This window comes from Hemibagrus wyckioides, linkage group LG09 (genome assembly GCF_019097595.1).
Source record: "Hemibagrus wyckioides isolate EC202008001 linkage group LG09, SWU_Hwy_1.0, whole genome shotgun sequence".
Classification (NCBI taxonomy): Eukaryota; Metazoa; Chordata; class Actinopteri; order Siluriformes; family Bagridae; genus Hemibagrus; species Hemibagrus wyckioides.
The window spans coordinates 12,109,173-12,129,446 of NC_080718.1; the positions used below are offsets into that span (position 1 = coordinate 12,109,173).

Genomic DNA, 20,274 nt, shown 5'->3' on the forward strand with positions numbered 1-20,274 from the left:
CTCACTTGGGAACCTTTTCAGGAAGTGTAAGTATGTTGTTGGAAAGTCCAGATTTGGGAAAGTTTCCATGAGCATCCATGCCAGCAGCAGCTGCGAGTCAAGGCTGTCTCTACCTCTTTCTGCGTTCCTCTTTAAAGGTGCATTGGGCAGAATTTTCCCTATAGTGCTTATGATGTGAATTGTAAATACACTGTAAAAAATATTTTTTACTCTACATTCACATCAGCAAGCAAATGATTCCTTGGACCAATCCTACAGCATGCTGTAGTTTTTCATTCACAAGTTTAATTCCCACATTCAGTTAAATCCCATTTCATAAAATCTTGTTCCATATAAATGCAGTTTATTGTATCCTGTCATCTGTTACCTTTATTGTGTGTATACAGATGTTGGTCCCTCTGTTTGCTTTGCTAATCTGCCAACAAAGCTAGTATGATGCCTAATACTATATACATATTTCTGTTTTAACTGAATAACTAGTTTATAGACACACAAGTGAAACATTTAATGAGCACTTGCTAATGTGACTGTAGGGACAGTTGTTTCAGAAGACTAGTGAACTTTCACATGGTATTACAAAATTATAACTGCAAAATACTGAAATACTGACATGCATGAAACATACTGATCTGTATATGTAAGAACGGTTCAGACCACCTAGGAAGAGTGAGTATAGGGGATTACGTTTATACACACCTGGAACATACAGTATTTCAGTCAAGCACTATTGAGTGCTTATCTCATAACTGTCTCATAATGTTAGTTATGACTGACAAAGTACTGATACTGTAATCTTTTTAAAAGACTTAACTTCATCTTCAGTAGCTGCTCTAAGGTTTATGGTGAATCCAGATTCCCTCTTCTGGGAATACTGGACACAGGTGGGATACCAGGACATTGCAGGGCACAGTACAACACACATACACACACTCTCACACACACACAAAATTCACACATAGGGTGAGCCAAGCCAACTACCAGCATATTATTGGGAGTTGGGAGGAAACTGGAGAATCTAGAAAGTGAGAATAGAAATAAACAGTGAAATGGCAACACTGCCCACGTATAACCAAGTGGCCCAAGAACTTTTTCCCTCACCATTAACGGAGTTATTATGTTTAACATGTAATTGTTAATATAACTTATCTAATTATATTTGTAGCTCATTCCATCACTTAAAACCGTTCAGCTTCAAACTTACAACCAGCCATCCTAAATCAAGGCAAAAACAAATCCCATAAAATCGATCAATCCTGTAATTCTTTCAGGAGAATAAGATTTACTGTAATTTGCAATAAACAACTACAAGTTGTTTATTGTTATAAACATTTTACTGTGAGTACAATAGCAGCTGTTTGATAGTGTATTTGTAATTATGTCTTAGATAATGTACCCTATATGACCAAAAGTTTGTTGACACCTGACCCATACACATGTGGTCCTTCTTCAAACACTGCCCACTGCGTCACCGTGCCACTTTCCTAAACTGCTGATGTAATCATTTGAAACCCATAGGAAGCTAATGAGCTTGAAAGTTCTGCTAATTCTAGGCACTGCATAATCCATTATGACAAAATAATAATTATGCAAATTACTGACACTTGGTGTGGCTTCTGGTTCAAGCCATAATGTTAACTTAATGCATGTGTTACTTGACCAGGAGAAATATAACTAGGTCTAACTGCATTAGGCTTTGCCATTAATCCACATAATTTTCCTTTCTTTTTAAAAATGTTCCCAAGATAATACCAATGTATATGTAATAGTCAGTGAGGAATATTGACGAGTGCACTCCAAAGTGTGTAGAGTGATGTATTGTAATGTAACCTAGTGGTTGTGTGTGCTTTGTTTTGCGTACTGTACAAGGAATTATTTAAATACTGTTTTATTATGGCTTTCTCTGCACTTGTTTCTGGACAGTTAGTGGAAACATCTGCAGCACAGATATCAGAGTTGGTGCTCATTTCTGTTGAACCAGCATTTCCCAGAACAAGATGCATCAGTTGAACTGCTAATGATAATCTATAAGTTTCAAGGAAAAAGTGGACAAAGAACAGAATGTTTTCAAAACACGGCTGTGGTGACAGTCCCTGTCCTTGTGAAGATTTGTTGAATCTGCACTTACTTTGATTTTCTTCAATATCCCGTCAGCTTGTCTCTTATGGCTGTCCGGGTAAAATGTTTTTTGTAAAACCTTAGGCTGTATGTATGAGGATTTGTGAATGAGAGACTAGCAGCTGCTATTCTTTCAAGCCTCAGCGGGGAAGGACATTGCCATGTGTCCACTTTTATTGTCACTATGGAAACCGCTTCCTAGTTCACCTCCTGCTTTCATTACAGATTCGCTTAACACTGGGGCTTTTTTTGGGGAGGGGTGGCTAAATATTCGAGAGCAATTGTGTCTGTATTATTACTCTGGGCCTGTATGGGGAGTTAGCAAAGTTAACACCAGGAGCAATACATATGAAGATTAAGGGATAATTGCTTATATCATGACACTGGAGTGAACAGTTTGAAGTGTGCTATAATTTGTGACTTAATGATGAGATCTGAGCCTACGGCAAGAGTTGTTCATGCGCTGTTTTTGTGTGTACGAGTGAGTGTGTGTGTGTTGTACTCACATCTTGAGCAGTAGCTGATAAATTGTTCCTTTCATCATGTCGTTACAAGTCTCTGTGATTTATTTGTAAAAATGTAGATTTTACAGCAAATGACTGACAATTAAGGTGCCAGCAGGCTGCAGTAAAATTCTCAAGCGGCAGCTATAAAACTAGGTTCAGGGAAACCGCATTAATCCTGTAAACATACTGTACTTTTGTTTAAAGTAGCACCAATTCAGTTATTTTAGTAAATGCAGTATACTGAGTGTGTTGAGTCACATCAGCCTAAAGAACTACAAAGAAAACCCTCTGGAGTATAATTTCATCAGACACTTGTTAACCTATGAAATGAGCTTCTTCTCACATAAACACATCACTCTGACTTTAAATAGCATTAGCACTTACAGTGTATCCTTAGTAACCTTAAACCTCATAAACTTTGTGTACAATGTACAAAGTTCTACAAGTTCCCTCATATGAATTGATTTTGTAAAATAAATGCAGAAATTGGCTATTTATTAGATCCATATTGCTCTGATTTACTGTAACCAACTTTATGCACCTACTTGAGGTTTAGAGCTTACTTCAGTTGTTAAAGTCTGGATAAAACCATTAGAATTTAATTAAATAATCAATCCAGTTAATAACTATTGCAACTCAATGATAAATTTGGTAAATGTGAAAAAGTAACAGACCATTTGCTTCATGGTCCCTTGGGGATCTGTTTTAGGCTAATGTGAACCAGTTTAAGGGCACTGTTTTCAAGGTCAGGTCCAGGAGACCCCAGGGGTCCATGAAATATTACAAAGTCATCCACAATTGTTTCCACATCATTAACAGAGTTATTATGTTTAGCATATAATTGTTAATCTAAATTATATAATTATATTTGACTGTAGCACATTCCATCACTTCACAAACCATCCAGCTTCAAATTTAAAACCATCTACACAGGAGGCAAAAACAAATCCGAATCAATCCCATAATTCTTCAGGAGAAGCAGATTTCTTTGCTTTATAATTTGCTGTAAACATCCAAAAATACTAGGGCTGGGCAAGTTAACGCGTTATTATCATGTTAACTCATTAATTAATTAACGCTGACAATTATTTTATCGTGCATTAGTACAGTTTTTATTATTTTGTAAATTATTTTAAAAGTCTGTTGCTCACTGGCTCTGAATACACATACAGACAAACTATGGGTGACGGGAGGGGTGGGATCTTGATCCGTATTGGCTTGGGATGAACGTCCTCACGCGTCTCAACCAATGAGAGCATTTGGGATGACCATAAGACTGCTGCGGCACTCACAGGAACCGGAGAAGAAATAGAAAAGGCAGATAAACAAACATGGAGTAAGGCACCAAACTTTTACATGGACAGTTTCATTTTTAACTTCTTCCAGAAGGCAGATAGATAGATAGATAGATAGATAGATAGATAGATAGATAGATAGATAGATAGATAGATAGATAGACTACCTATTCAATTTTGCGTATAACAATGCGATTAATCGCAGAGAAATCATGCGATTAATTGCGATTAAAAATTTTAATTGTTGCCCAGCTCTAAAAAATACACAATACGAGTTTTTTAAACATTTTACTGAGTAGCATCTGTTTGATAGTATACTGTGAGAATGCCATTGATAATGTACCCCATAAGGCCAAATATTTGTGGACACCTTACCTTTCCACCCATATGTAGTCCTTCTTCAAACTGTAGCCACAAATGTAGAATGTCTCTGTATGTTGTTGCATTACAATGACCCAAACCTGCCCCAGCATGACAATGCCCCTGTGCACAAAGTTGTAGTAGAAGAATTTGAGTGGCCTACACAGAGCCCTGACCTCAGCCCCAATGAACACCTTTGGAATGAATTGAAATGCTGACTGCACTCCAGTCCTGAGATATCAGTGCCTGATATCTCTAATGCTCTTGTGGCTGAAATCCTCACAGCCACGCTCTAGTGGAAAGCCTTCCCAAAAGAGTGGGGCAGCACTCATTATAACAGCAAAGGCAGACTAAATCTGGAATGGGATGTTTAAAAAACATATATTGGTGTGATGTACCGGTGTCTACATACTTCTTTCCATGTAGTATACATACAGTTTTCAGTGGGTTTTAAGTTGTTCCTCATTTATATACATTACACGATTTCTCTTAAAATGATTCAATTCATTTTTGTACTGATTTGTCTTTGCTTATTGAGCTGCAGAAGAAAATATATTTAATTAAAAGAAATATAATAAACTGAGCTGCAGAGACCTGGGAGCAGAAAAAATGCTTGAAAACTGATGCAGAGATCACTTCTGCAAAGTAATTTTATTCCCTCGAAAGGCTCTGTTGTAATTTACTGTTCTCCCAAACATTAGCATTGTAACTAACACATCATGTACTGAACATGAGACAATGCTTAAATGAGAGCCGGTGTTCTAGCACTGAGAATCATTTTCTTGAATGTAGCTTATGAAGCCCCATCAGCTCCACCTAAAGCAGGCATTGCTGGTTTTGTCTGTCTAATAGAATTGCATTAGTTGTAGTAGACATTTTTGTGAGATCTTTAGCACAGTTAGTTTCCCTTAGTCTGTATAAATATACTTAAACTAGCTCAACATATGTTATTACAACATATTAGTTACTCCCTTTAGCCTACTGAGTCAGCAGAAATATGTGACTGGAGCTTTTGTGCTTTATGTGACTTGCTTGGTGTGCTAGCTAATAAATGTATTATATATTCACCTCTGTATAGTCAGCCTTACAGCAAATGTCATCTACAACAAATTAAAAAACAACAACAGCCTTCATATAAAACTGGTTAAGCCACCTTTCATCATTTTAATATCCAAAGATGTTTTTATCAAATTTACATTTATAGTATCGCTAAAGGACAAAATGTGTGTTGTGAGGCATTGACAATAGATTTTATGTGTGTGTGTGTGTGTGTGTGTGCTTTTAAGGTAAACAAATAAAAAGGCAAGTTGTGCACTTAAATGTGTATGAGGTGGGATAAATGTTGAAGGTCATTTTGTATACACTGATCAGCAATGACACATAAAACACATTACACAATCATTAATCCACTGACATTAAAACCACTTACAGGTAAAGTGAATTACATTGTTAATCTCATTTTAGTGGCACTTTTTAAGGGGAGGGATATATTAGGCAGCAAGTGAATAGTCATTTCTGAAGTATAAGGGTCTGAGAGACTCTGACAAGAACCAAATTGTGATGGCTAGACGACTGGGTCAGAGCGTCTGTAAAACAGCAGATATTGTAGGGTAGTCCTGGTAAATAGTGGTTACAAACCAAAGTGGTGGAAAAAAAATATCCGGTGAACTGACAACAGGGTGCCCAAGGCTCACTGATGCATGTGGGGAGTGTAGCCTAGCCTGTCTGTTCCATTCCCAGAGAAGAGTTACTGTAGTACAAATTGCTGACCAGCCAGAGTGCCCATGTTGACCCCTGTCCTCTGCCGAATGTGCTTACAGTAGGAATGTGAGCATCAGAACTGAACCATAGAGCAATGGAAGAATGTGGTTTGGTCTGATAAATCACATTTTTTTGTGTGTGTTTCCCTTACCTGGGGAAGAGATGACACTATGGTAAGAAGGCAATAGGCATTGACAATGAAGGCATTGTGTTGCTCTGGGTAATGTTCTACTGGGAATGCTTGGGTCTTGGCATTCATGGGGATGCTACTTTGACACCTACTAATAGTCATTGTTGCAGACCAAGTACACCCCTTCATATAACGGTATTCCCCAGTGGCAGTGCCCTCTTTCAGCAGGATAATGCTGCCTGCCAGACTGAACAGTTTGAGGAACACTGCAAAGTGTTTGAGGTTCTAACTTGGCCTCCAAATTCCCTATATATCAGTCCAGTCAAGCATCTGTGATATGTTCTGGACAAACAAGCCCTATCCATGGAGGCCCTATTTTGCAACTTACAGAACTTAAAGGATCTGCTGGTAAGATCTTAGTGCCAGATACCACAGCACACCTTTGAAGATCTTGTGAAGTCTTGACAGGTCAGAGCTGATTTGGTGGCACAATGACCTACCCAATATTAGGCAGGTCCATGAAGCTATAAATGTTTCATAAAACACTTTCTTGCCCAGCAGGGGGTTGGGTGAGTGATGAGGTAATCCCCCTCTGGGGTTACCTCATGGGACACGTCCACTAACAGCCCAAACCCCTCACAAGTGCAATCAAATCTCATGACACATCAGCCCAATAAAATATATCTATACTGTAGACCACTCATTCATGTCTAAGTGCTTTACCCAGTTCTTCTCCAGATTTCTCAGTACACATCATTGCTGACTTAGAAGTCATATTTACTGAGAATATACAGCCTTGTAGCTTCATACATATCTTGTTTCTGTCTAGAGTGAGCAGATTATGATGTATCTGATGAACCCTGTTCGTTGGTGATTTTCAACCCAGTTTGTAGGAAAAGATATGAAAACATTATAGAAAGAAAAACAAGCGCCTCCAAGTAACACAGAGCAGTGTTTCACAGTTGCAGTTGGGAAATGGATGTTCAATTCCAATCTTTTTCTTTCTACCTACCTGAGAGTTACGGTGCCTCTAGTCTGCACTATACTGGATAGTGCATTTTCATGTTGTTTGCATGTTGACTGTGCTGATTTATTTAGCTAGATTTGCTTAAAAGGCACTGAATTATCTTCTTCCCAATCCATTGCTTTCCATTGCTTGGCCTCTGAGAATACTTGCTGAAATAACACTGGTGTCTAGAACCTAGGTGACAACTAGGATACAGTATATCTATGTTCTTAATAGTAATACATACCACTACATCAGTGCTGTTTACTGACAGATATCCATGGAACTTTCATGGAAGTCCTTTGTGGGGTTTTTTTCTTTCCTGTAAAATCTCATGTCTAATTTATGCTGTTTCTGCAGAAGTAGCTGCTGAGGTTAATGTTCTTGAATTTGTGATCTCTTGGGAAGATAAAGGGTGAGTCCCACATTACCCAAGCAATAAAACACAAGAAACACAACTGCTACTAGAACAAAAGGACCATTTTGTAATATTATTCAGAAAAAAAATATTAAGTGACAAATGAAAAATGGTCTAATAATCTGGAATTTATAATATCACCATCAAAAATAGTAATTTTATTGGAACAATTTTATTTAATAACATATAAGCAAATACTCTCTTTTATAAAATGTTTTTATCTTATAGTCAGTGTCTAGGTAATACAAAAGCTACTAATATATCATTCATTTCAAATGTTATATAACAATCTTGAAAACTGCTTTTTCATTGTTACAAAACAACATTTGCATGAAGTATTAATCAACTTTAATTAGTGAATACATTGTTGGTGAAATTGTTCATTCCACAGCGTTGCCAATGGCAGTTAATACAACAGTAAAGACTTTGACAAACCCAGAATTACAAAAAATATCTGATCTTTTAAACGTATTTCGTTAATCACATAACCATGTTAATTACAAAGAAGTGGTATAAAGGTCAGCAGCGCTGCTGTTTGGCACCGGGGCATTAGAGGTGTATTAGTAGCATTATTGATGTCACGTAAGTAGATTAATTCAACACTAAATAATATTTAGTGCTGCAAAAGAGGCCTAGCTAGAGTATAACAGCACTGCTACAACTGTAAGGGAATATTAGCAATGTACTATATATGTTAAGATGGTACAATGGGAGGTTAACTATTTTTGGATGATTATGTCAAACAAATTGCATCACAGCCTACCAAGATCAATAGATAAGTTTAAAGCAGGAGCAATAAATAAGCTCGGTGTCTGTCCATCTCTGCACAAGTCATTTACATTTTAAACACTCATACGTAACATCACTATTTTCAAGGATATATTATATATGATGTGGGTTTTGCAAGGGCATGCAGCTCCCCTTGGTTTTAATGAGATCTGTCCGGTGTGTAATAATGCCATCCCAGTGGCGCTAAACCTCCCTTTTGGATTATTGCAGCTCTGGAAGATAATGATATAAAAAGTAGATTGGTGTAAAGCATGAGTACATCTAATGAGGTGGTTATGAGAGACCTCATAGATTCGTGATATGCTCCTGAGTGCTGACTGTAGATTACTGTTACAGGATTATCAGAGCGACTCACAGCAGCCCAAGGACATCACATTATAGATCATTTTTGTTCCTGATTTACTAGTAAACACATTGTAGCTCACTCCAGCTCAGCATAGAGTTGTTAATGACAATAGGGTCTGATTCAAATCTGTCTTCTTCATACACAGTACTAACCATTGTTGGCTACATTACAACCCCACACAAATCAAGTGTTTTATCGCTGTATAATATAGATGAATTATTATAAATATAATTTCTAATTTTGTATTGTCATTTTTAACTTTCCAGGCTTTTAAAGATGCGTACATGTATTATAACCTGTAATACTTTTACTTCATGCAATGTGATAATAGTTAGCCACCTATGAAGCAGCCTTTCTGTAGTAGTAGTCGAATACTAAATACTCCTTTACATCAATCTTCCTTGGCCAAGACGCGCTTCTCCAATCTGTGTTAATATGCTCGTATTATTTCAAAATATTCCCTTACGCCTCATATTAGAATTGGATTTCAATTAGCTTGTGTTTGTGTGTGTGTGTGTGTATGTGTGTAGTTCACTTGGATGGTGGAATGCTGCTTACGCCGCTCATTATTTAAAGTGCGAACTGGAAGGAGTTAATGATCTTTCAGGAAACACAATCCATCTTCTTACTGAGCTCTGTGTTCTTCCCTGACAGAAGACCAGAGATTTAGCTCCCCTCCCCAGATAATTACTGGCCTACAAGCTAAAAAATCACTCACATTCCCTCATATAACCCTGCCATAAACCTCCTGATTCCCTGCTGCCTAATAATAGGGAACTTACACAATTTGTCTTTGTTTTCTTTCTTTTTATCTTTCTTTTTTTTACTGACTTATTTTTCCTTACATTTTTTTAACTTTCTCATTTTCTCAGCTTCTACCAAAACCTATACTATCCCATGAGGATAAGCTTTTATTTACTCTCCGAGTAGGAACTATATTCCTTTGGGATTTCTTTGAATAAATATTTGATGTAAATGGATATTGTGGTGAATGTTTGCATTCCTCCTTGATGCAGTTCACAGGAAGTGATGACCTAAGAACTTGCCCTCCTTCATTCTGTTACTGTAACTAACATTTTAGGTCGTCTAATAATGCAGTGGCTGCAAAAGAAAGAGTAGATTGGAAAGGACGGTTTTTCATGTGCTCAAGTATTGTGGGATTATATTTTTTCCCTTTTTATCACAACGTCATGAATGTAGATCATAAGAGTAGCGTTTCTTAATGTGGTTTAATTAATGAATTAATACAGGTCTATCATGTTATGTATGCCTTTTGTCTTTTGATGTGTGAGCTCATTTACATTTATGGCATCTTGCAGCGCTTTTATCCAAAGCGATATAATTAACATTAATTCATCAAAAACTATTGTATCAGAGCAGCAGTTCCTGTGGTGTCCAGAAGTCTGAAAGTACTCATGAAAATGCTTTTATTTGCATTCTTTTCTCATCGAATACAATTTTCATGACACATTATGTTATTAACACTGTTAGTGAAAAGTTAACATCTTTAATAAATACCATGATTTTCGGAGTCTCTAAATATTCGGTTTGTCCCCTTTTCTGCTTCAGTGGTAGTGTGCACTCGAACTGGCAGAAAACCTTATGATCCATTTTAGATTAAATGCATCAGAGTGTTGTGTGAACACATGCTGCAATAGAAGTGATTAGGCTTTTTAGAGATTAAAAAAGAGTTAACCTGAGCAATATCATACGTTTGCTTACATAGAAATTTGGACCAAGAATAAGTGCAGAATCTTGAAAAATTCAAGATATTTACATTTTAATTTTTCCAAAAAAAAAGGTTTCAGGGGTTTTCAGTAGTATCAGTTTTTATTTGTGAATGTACCTTTTTCTTCTGTTTAAGGTTTTGTCTGCTTGATATATAACACATTACAATACATTTGATTACGATTTAAGTGTCAGATTGGTGTGTTATTTGGAGCACAAGCGACTCTCCTAAAGCCAATGTTGCATTTGATGCATCCATATTTATGTTCCACAGACCAGCCCCTGTGCCTGGAAACAAATAGAAACAACAGCTCTCTCCCTGACATTACCAAGCAATGCTGACTTAACCTCCATCACTAACACAAACCAGTCATTTAGGTTTAGTATCAAATTGTCTTCTACTAACCTGCAGTCCTCCCTTAACCCCTCTTGTTGATAAGAACTGGACAAGACAACTGCATACGGGCCAGACTACACCCTACACCCTACACATATGCAGCAGAGCACTCAGCTAATGCAGATATGACTAGAAGGCCTGAGTGCAGAGAGTCATGTGGATCTGTAAGACGTGAAAGCATTAATACAGTGCTGCAGGGGTTTAGGATACAGCCTTTGTAATCACAAAGCTTCCTTTCTGCTTCTCACCCATCAGGCACTTCTAACCTCCTCGTGTACTTCAGCTTTGCGTGCTTTGCAAGCGACAAACATGTTCATCAAAACTAAATAACAAAAAGTTCAAATACTTGGAATAAAAATAGTAAAGAGTTTTGGCTCTTCTTGCTCCCTGGTGGTCTAGCAGATAAGGATCCCATGTTCCCGCTGCTCACACGATTATTGGCACCTCTACATTTAGTACTTTGTGCACCCTCCCTTTGCCTTAACAGTGAGTCTGCAATAATGCTTTCTGAGACTACAGAGCAATGTACCAGGGAACAATGCAGTTTTCAGTTATCTATACATAGCTATTTCTAGACATGCTAATAACTGGTAGAGATCACTAGTGATGGCGTATCCAATAGTGAATCAATTATACAATAAACTTCATCTTTATTAATCTAAAGAAGCAGGAGGGACCTGGATTTAAATTGGCAATAGCTATGTGTTTCTAAATTGGGCAATGTTTCTGGGAGCTATAAGCTGTCAGGCCTGTGATGACTGATGGTTGTTAAAGGAGGAAGATATATATATATATATATATATATATATATATATATATATATATATATATATATATAGATATATATATATATTGGTAGCGATATTGCATTTTATAGCTGATTTAAAACTCAGAACTTACACTATAAATAGATGTCGCTGTAAGTCGAGCAGACTGAAGACTATCTGATTGAAGAACTGAAAGTGTTGATGGAAAGGTGATGTTTTGGTTATGGAAATAAGGACCAGGTTTCAGTCACATCAAATGTACTAAAGAAATACACTTTCTTATTTTTTATAAAGGTTTTAAGAGTATGGTATTTTGAAGTGGTTCTTAAATCCACACTTGGTCTAATGGGTCTGGTTTTTCTCTAATTGTGTTAGACCACATATACCAAATCAGCTTCATTTGGAACATATTATTTGAAAGGTAGCACAATGGAGCTGTGGATAGATTTGTTGCATCACTCCCTGGTTCTGTCCTGAGTTTTACTTGTTTGGACCCTATTAGTTTGAGTTTACTTCACTTCATATTGGAGGAAATCATACTGGAGATTGTGTTGACTGATCTAAACTGCCCCTTGTGTGAATGAGTGTGTGAATGTGTGAAGTATATGTATTCCCACCACCTTCCCACTATTCCCAGAATAGTCTCCAGGACTCCTGCAACCCTTCAATGCTAACTGAAGATGAATAAATAAATGAATATATATTTGGAATTCATGCTTCCTGTGATTTAATGCGTTTATTTTTGAAATTGCCATGTTAACACTTTCACATACTCAACCTGTTTTCTGTGCACTTCCATAAACTTCCTGTTTCTATACTCGGGTACTCCTTTCACAATGGTCCGGCTTCTGTTCACCCATTACGCTCCCAGTTATTATTGTTCTTGTTCTCTCCAAAGCAGTAAAATTTAGACATTAAAATCATGTCAATTAACTAGTAACTGATCTTATATTTTTCTTACATTTTTAATCAGTGCAAATATGTCTGAGGTTCATCAACCAGGTTCTGTAATAAACAAAGCACAACTTATTATTTACTGGACATATGGACATGTTTTATTATTTATTTGACACATGTAACGATGTTGCTGGAGTCACTTTAAAGGACTCTGAAGGAGATGGGTGTGGTAGTGGTGGGATTGTGATGGGAAAGGCAGGGTGGAAATTTGCCATGCTTAACTTAGAACATAACACAAACCAGCTCCAGATAATGAGAACTGCTTTCATCTTTATCCTCTTATTGGGTAGCTAAAAATATTCAGACTTCAAATGTAATGTAAATTGTGCTCGCAAATGTGGACATACAGCTATACGGAATGTAGCATATATTTACTTGTCCTGGGTGCTTTTTAAAATGAAGGTTAAGTCCAAGTTAAGTGTGTTCTGATGACTTGGTTATTGTGTCAGTTATAGTATAAGTAACTATAAGTATTCAGTATAAATAGTTATGTGAGGAAATCTTTGGTTGTGTAAGAAGATAAGACAAATCTGGAAAGGTGATTTCACCATTAAAAAGCTTTAATTCTATTCAACCCTTCGAAGTTCCTTTTCCTTTTCCTACTTTTAAAATATTCCCTAGAGATTTTAGTCTCCATGTGCTATGTCTGTAATGGATACGTCATCAATCTAGCTGCAATTCCTCATAAATTCTGATGATTTCTACAGCTTCTTAATGTGCCAAAGTCTCCTTGCAGCACTGATGGTAGATTGAAATCCTCAATTTAACCACAGCTGAAGGCCTCACTGAAGTGAAAACTCATTCAGCAGGCTTTTTTCAGCAAGTTTTGTCCATTTGTTAAACACTTACTTTCCTGTTCTTCGGTTGCTAATTGAGTGCCTTGTCAACATATGGACAAAAGAGGGCTATTTAAAGCATCTGAGAAACTCTTGGCTTTAATTTAACCGTGGCCGCTTATCAGCTCATCAACACAGCTGCTACAGTCCATGTCTGTTACACGGTTTTGCCTCTTTTACGTCCTACTGTATAATTAGCATCGATAACTGGCACGCCCCTTGCTCTGTGTCATTCACTGGTGTAATTACATTACACTTACATTGCCTTAGTCGAGGAGGGACTGTTTTTTTTTTGTTTTTTTTCAGGGCTTGTCATGCATTCATGGCTTGTATGATTGTTTATGTTACATGGTGTAACCACTCCTCCCTTACAGCAACTGTATAACATGAAACGAATATCAGGAACCCTGTTCTTGACAACTGAAAAGCACTGAGCAAACACTGTATAATGCTTATAGATTAAATAAAGTAAATATACATGCCATATTTTTAATTCCCAGGTTCTATAACTCCTCCCATTTCAGTAAGTTTATCTCCACAACTCAATATGAAAGTGGGGAATCCTGTCCTGTAATTACATAATTACCTTTAAATTCCTCAACTTTCCTCTTTCTTTCAACAGTGAACAGAGCATTTGCCAGGCCCGGGCTTCTGTGATGATCTACGATGACACCAGCAAGAAGTGGGTGCCCATCAAGCCAGGCCAGCAGGGCTTCAGCCGCATCAACATCTACCACAACACTGCTAACAACACCTTCCGCGTGGTCGGAGTCAAACTACAGGACCAGCAGGTGAGAGCAGGGGCCAGTATGAAAAGGAAATGAGATTTGTTTTTTTTAACCACAAAGAGTATCACACTGCACACTTTGGATATTTCAGTAACCATACAAATGTTGTAAATTCAGTGGTGTAGGTATCTGACCATGGTAGGCAAATTCTAAAATTATTTGGCTAGACCACTGGGCAAGTGAAAAGTCTGATGTGCTTGGAAACTTAAACAGCTAACAGCTAGGTATGCTGAAGCATTCAGAGTTCCTTTCACTGGAACTAAGGGGCCAAGCCCAGCTCCTGAAAAACAACCCCACACCATAATCCCCCCTCCACCAAACTTTACACTTGGCACAATGCAGTCAGACAAGTACCGTTCTCCTGGCAACCACCAAACCCGGACTCGTCCATCAGATTGCCAGATGGAGAAGCGTGATTCGTCACTCCAGAGAACACGTCTCCACTGCTCTAGAGTCCAGTGGCGGCGTGCTTTACACCACTGCATCCGACGTTTTGCATTGCACTTGGTGATGTATGGCTTGGATGCAGCTGCTCGGCCATGGAAACCCATTCCATGAAGCTCTCTGCGCCCTGTTCTTGAGCTAATCTGAAGGCCACATGAAGTTTGGAGGTCTGTAGCGATTGACTCTGCAGAAAGTTGGCGACCTTTTCGCACTATGCGCCTCAGCATCCGCTGACCCCGCTCCGTCAGTTTACGTGGCCTACCACTTCGTGGCTGAGTTGCTGTCGTTCCCAAACACTTCCACGTTCTTATAATACAGCTGACAGTTGACTGTGGAATATTTAGGAGCGAGGAAATTTCACGACTGGATTTGTTGCACAGGTGGCATCCTATCACAGTTCCACGCTGGAATTCACTGAGCTCCTGAGAGCGACCCATTCTTTCACAAATGTTTGTAAAAACAGTCTGCATGCCTAGGTGCTTGATTTTATACACCTGTGGCCATGGAAGTGATTGGAACACCTGATTCTGATTATTTGGATGGGTGAGCGAATACTTTTGGCAATACAGTGTATATATATATATATATATATATATATATATATATATATATATATATATATATATATAAAAACCTGGCAGTCTACAGAATCTGAAGAAAGATCCTAGATTTTGCTTTGCCAGGTTTTTATCATATATATTTTATATATATATATATATATATATATATATATATATATTTGTGTGTATTCTCTGTGATAAATATCTGGCATTCAGGCTATGAATGAATGAAGCCAGTGTGTGTGTTTCCAGCAGCTTTCGGATATTTCTGTCACACCATGGTGATATGATCATATTATACATGAATGGTAATGAAATTATTGATTTTGTGTTTGATAAAGCTTATAAAGCAGGACTGCTTATAAAGCAGGACTGTATGTGCAACCTGTAGGTGGTATATGGTTTTAATAAAAAAAGTTTAATTAGTCTGTGGGGTCTAATGTTGACATCAAGGTATTTGCCAAGCACAAGCAAGAGTATGTGATGTAGTGGGATTGGAGACAGATTCAACAAAGTGTTTTATAACGCTTATTTTATAAGTGCAAACAGACAAATCCAAAACGTGATACAAATGTAATCCAAAAACTGATCAATGCAGCAGGGACAAGAATACAAAAACCAGGATAGCAATAAAAGAAAAAAAATACTTGGCGAGTTAGTTTAAGAACAGTACACTGGGGATTACTTCACTCCAAACACAGAGCCACAGAGGTTTAAATACACAAACTAATGAAAGGACAAATTGAAAACAGGTGAGGTGACTAAAGGGGGAAACACCACCAATGACAACCAGAGACAGGACATGAGTGGAGACAAGACATTAATTAAAACGAAACAGATTTACAACAAAACAAACATTTAACACAAGGAATTGAGTGATGTGGTGCTGCAGGCTGCTTATGCAAAAAGGAAATATGTGACATTTTACTAGTAAGTTTCAGCATAACAAAGTTTTGCTACAGTTGGAATTTTATGTCCAAATAAACCAGTACCAGTGCTGCTATACTAAACTTTACTTAACCAGTATTTTGTCCAGTCAAATTAGTAGACTGGAAGTAATTGTACACCGATCAGGCATAACATTATGAGCACTGACAGGTGAAGTGATTAACACTGATGATCTCCTCATCATGGCACCTGTTAATGTGTGGGATATATTAGGAAGCAAGCGAACCTTTTGTCCTTAGAGTTGATGTGTTGGATTTGAGTGAGTTTGACAAGGGCCAAACTGTGATGGCTAGATGACTGGATCAGAGCCTCTCCAATACTGCAGCTGTTGTGGGGTGTTCCCGGTCTGCAGTGGTCAGTATCTATCAAAAGTGGTCCAAAGAATGAACAGTGGTGAACTGGCGACAGGATCATGGGTGGCCAAGGCTCATTGATGCACGCGGGGAACGAAGACTGACCCGTGTGATCCGATCCAGCAGACGAGCTACTGTTGCTCAAATTGCTGAAGAAGTTAATGCTGGTTCTGATAGAAAGGTGTCAGAATGCAGAGTGCATGACGGGTCAGGACTGTTTGGCAGCAAAAGAAGGACCAACACAATATTAGGCAGGGGGTCATAATGTTATGCCTGCTCAGTGTATAATGGTGGATAAAACAAATATTGTAAAACTATTATGTAAATGTTGCACTTTAAAATAAGTGGACAGACTGTTTAGTCACTATGTATATAGACACTGATGTGTATTAAATGATATATATATATAAAACAAACTACTCTAAAAGTACATACATCATCAGTAGTTACATTATAGTTATACACATTATAGAAGTATAGTAGCTGAGACCGTTTGCTTTTTCTGCATCATGTTAAATGGAAGTTTAGAAAGTGAGCCATTAGTGAAGTAAGACCCTGTACCTATAGCCTGATCTCATCACCTCTGTTTTTGACAGGTTGTGATAAACTACTCTATAGTGAAGGGGCTGAAATATAACCAGGCCACTCCGACGTTCCATCAGTGGCGCGATGCCAGACAAGTTTACGGACTCAACTTTGCCAGCAAGGAGGAGGCCACCACTTTCTCCACTGCCATGCTTTTTGCCCTCAATGTGCTCAGCTCACAAGATGCAGGTAGGTTCAACTGCCAGATTTTGGTTCTACTGCCAGATTTTCTTACAAATTATATAAAATAACCCAGAGTGTACTACAGTGTAGCTTGTGATTGTTCCAGCCTTTATCTGAACTAAGATACTGTCACACAGTGGTTTTATGCAGTAAAGCCAGGAGGTATGTGACTGTTTAAAGTTTATCATAGTGGTATATAACATTATAATATTTATATATTTATATCACTGTGTTTGCCTCAATTTTAGAGCTGCTGTTTACTCTAGAAGTTGTGATGCAGCAGTCTAGTATGTTAATTTTTTCCTTTACATGTAGTCACTTACTTAAGAAGAGCACATGAGCTGCTCGGGTTTCAGGTTGCTGCTACTTAAAGCGTACATGGTGGGGGGGTTAAGTAACATCGTCTTTCCATTGGTGCCTAGCTTGGCTAAAATATCCATGGAGCCAAGTTGTCGCGGAACCAATCTTATACGTTCTCATGCTTTTTTTGGGGACGGAACTGGAGATGAGTTTGCTAGAAGCACCTCACCATGCAAAGCACAGAGAAGGTTAGATATGCCTGCATACACTTACATGGGTCCATCCTAATGTATAATATCCTAACCTCTTCATACCAGGTTTAGTACATTGTTCATACTGATTTCATACAGAAGAAGTATTAGCCGGGGCATTATGCTAGGACCGCCATTTTCGCCTGAGCCAGCGCGACGGGTGAGCTCTGCTGTTATAAAGCTCAGCAGTAAGTATTCCTGACGGCTGAAGGGTGTATTAGCAGATGATGTTGCTTAGTTGATGGGAGCGAAGACGATGTTCTGCATGATGTTGACAGTATAATGCAATGACTGTGAAATGCTGTTGTGGTGTCCTCAGAGGAGGTTCTGAAAGGAGTCTGGCTTGGTGCCTGTCACGAGCGTGGATGTGTTTGTCGTGACTATTTCTAAACAGAAAGCATCAATCAGTATCTCCTTCCACCTCCATTTCAAAGCCCACGTGATGTCAACACAAAGAATGACGGAGTTTTTGGATATGAAACATTCACAACGATGGGTTTTAACAGAAATCACCACCCTGAAACACACTGAATATAATTATATTGAAATATTTGGGATTCTGATGCTGTTTTGTCGATTGGTGCTGTTTATTCGTTACTCCAGTGAAACATTAGCAGTTGTCTGCCATGCTTTATGTTACATGTTGCCACCTCGATTACAGTGATGTTTAGTAGGAAAAAAATTATATTATGTCAATGAGACAGGTTTCACTGTGAGCTTAGAAAACAGAAGAAAAAAAACAGAAGAGCAAAATTTCTTTTTTGGAACAACCTTCAATATCATTAATAAGAAATACAGCATAGAAGAAATATATCCATTTGTGGACTCCATATACTTGGGACTCCAGAATTCAGTGCAGCTCATACAGTGAGTTATGTCAGAGACACAGCCAGTTGGTGAGCTATGAGATGACAAGCACTACAGCTTTAACTGCAGTCTTGGCAACTGAAGATTTGTTAGAGTACAGATGAAGAGATGAGAGAGCCGGACTAAAGAGTAAAGCACTAACCCAATGCTAGATCACTCTTTTCTCTCTGTCAATTAGCATTTTATAAATCCAGCAATTTATTATTTAAAAATGTTTTTAAAATAAAGTTTTTGTTCATTTGCTTTCAGCGACTCGAGCTAAGCTTTCATCTATAGTTAGGGAAGTATAATTAATAATATATATATATATATATATATATATATATAATCTAATGAATGATATTCAGAAGTCAAGCTCAGATTTTCTGAACTATGAAAAGAATCTTAGTGATTTGCAGATGAGTCAGCGTTTGTATTTGCAGTTCCTCTACAGGATGTAGACTACTGCTATTTTAGAGATACCTTGGCAAATATTAAAATCACATCTGAGGTTCATCACAAGTGCAGCCCGAGTCACTGCTTCTCTTTTGTCTGGACAAAAAAACCCTCTTAGCACTTTTCCAGCACAGTGTTTGCTAATGCAATGAAAATGTAAGAATGTGAAAATGACTATGAATCTTTTTGGTGAAATGCCACAAATCCCAGAATGAGGAGGGATATTTTGTCTGGAATACAGACAAAATCTTTCTTTCTTTCTTTCTTTCTTTCTTTCTTTCTTTCTTTCTTTCTTTCTTTCTTTCTTTCTTTCTTTCTTTCTTTCTTTCTTTCTTTCTTTCTTTCTTTCTTTCTTTCTTTCTTTCTTTCTTTCTTTCTTTCTTTCTTTCTCCTCACCTTCCTGTTGTTCTCATTTTTAAGGATTTCACTTTTCAAAAAAGCACTTGCAGCTGTAAGTTTGCATCAGTGTGCGTCAGTGTTGCAAAACCAACACTTGCAATGTTGCAAAACTGAGGAAGTGAAAATACAGACTCATTAGTGACTGAGGTCACCGTCAGTGACTTTCTGACCTCATAAAGAAAGCATTAACCCAAGCTTTTTACATTTATACACTTCCATTTTTTCCCTGAATGAATATCTTTCTGTAAATGTCCATAAAAGTGAATTGAATTAAATTGAATTGATATCATCTGCATACTTTTCACAAAAAGGAATGCGTGTGTCTGTGATGAATAATACCATTTCTGTTGTAAGATATTTCGCAAAGATTGGAGGAGATCAAGGGGGTTATGGAAAGGATATATTATGGAAAGGATGTCCTTACATCAAAAATGCGCGTTTATGTGGAGACCCATGTTTTCTCTGTAATGGCTTTTTTTTGTTTGACTGGTTTCAGGTCTTTTGTGTGGTTTTTGAGATGTAGTTAGGCTGTGGATTTTGCTGAAACATGGCAACCCTGCATGTTGATGACAGGAACACACCTGCTGTCTAAAACACAGGTGAACACAGTTTTGTGGGCATTACCTTTTCATAAAGCACTTAATTCAAAATTAGTTTAAAATCCCACATTTAACCTCGGGTAGAGAAGGGTTTCACACTCATAATTCAGAAGGTTTTTACAGATTTGTACCCAGGATTAGGAAACACTGC

General features: G+C 37.7%; 1 protein-coding gene across 8 annotated transcripts in view; it reads left to right on the forward strand.

Annotated features, from left to right (window-relative positions):
- evla (Enah/Vasp-like a) overlaps positions 1-20,274 on the forward strand; it is a 43,840-nt gene that overhangs the window by 5,068 nt on the left and 18,498 nt on the right. For 7 of the 8 annotated variants that reach the window (XM_058399157.1, XM_058399158.1, XM_058399156.1 and 4 more), the window contains exons 2-3: positions 14,034-14,202; positions 17,101-17,278. In XM_058399157.1, the coding sequence (XP_058255140.1) occupies positions 14,034-14,202; positions 17,101-17,278 (347 nt within the window). Of the gene's footprint in view, positions 1-14,033; positions 14,203-17,100; positions 17,279-17,487; positions 18,012-20,274 lie in introns of those variants that run through there. The other variant, XM_058399159.1, reaches the window with a different exon arrangement.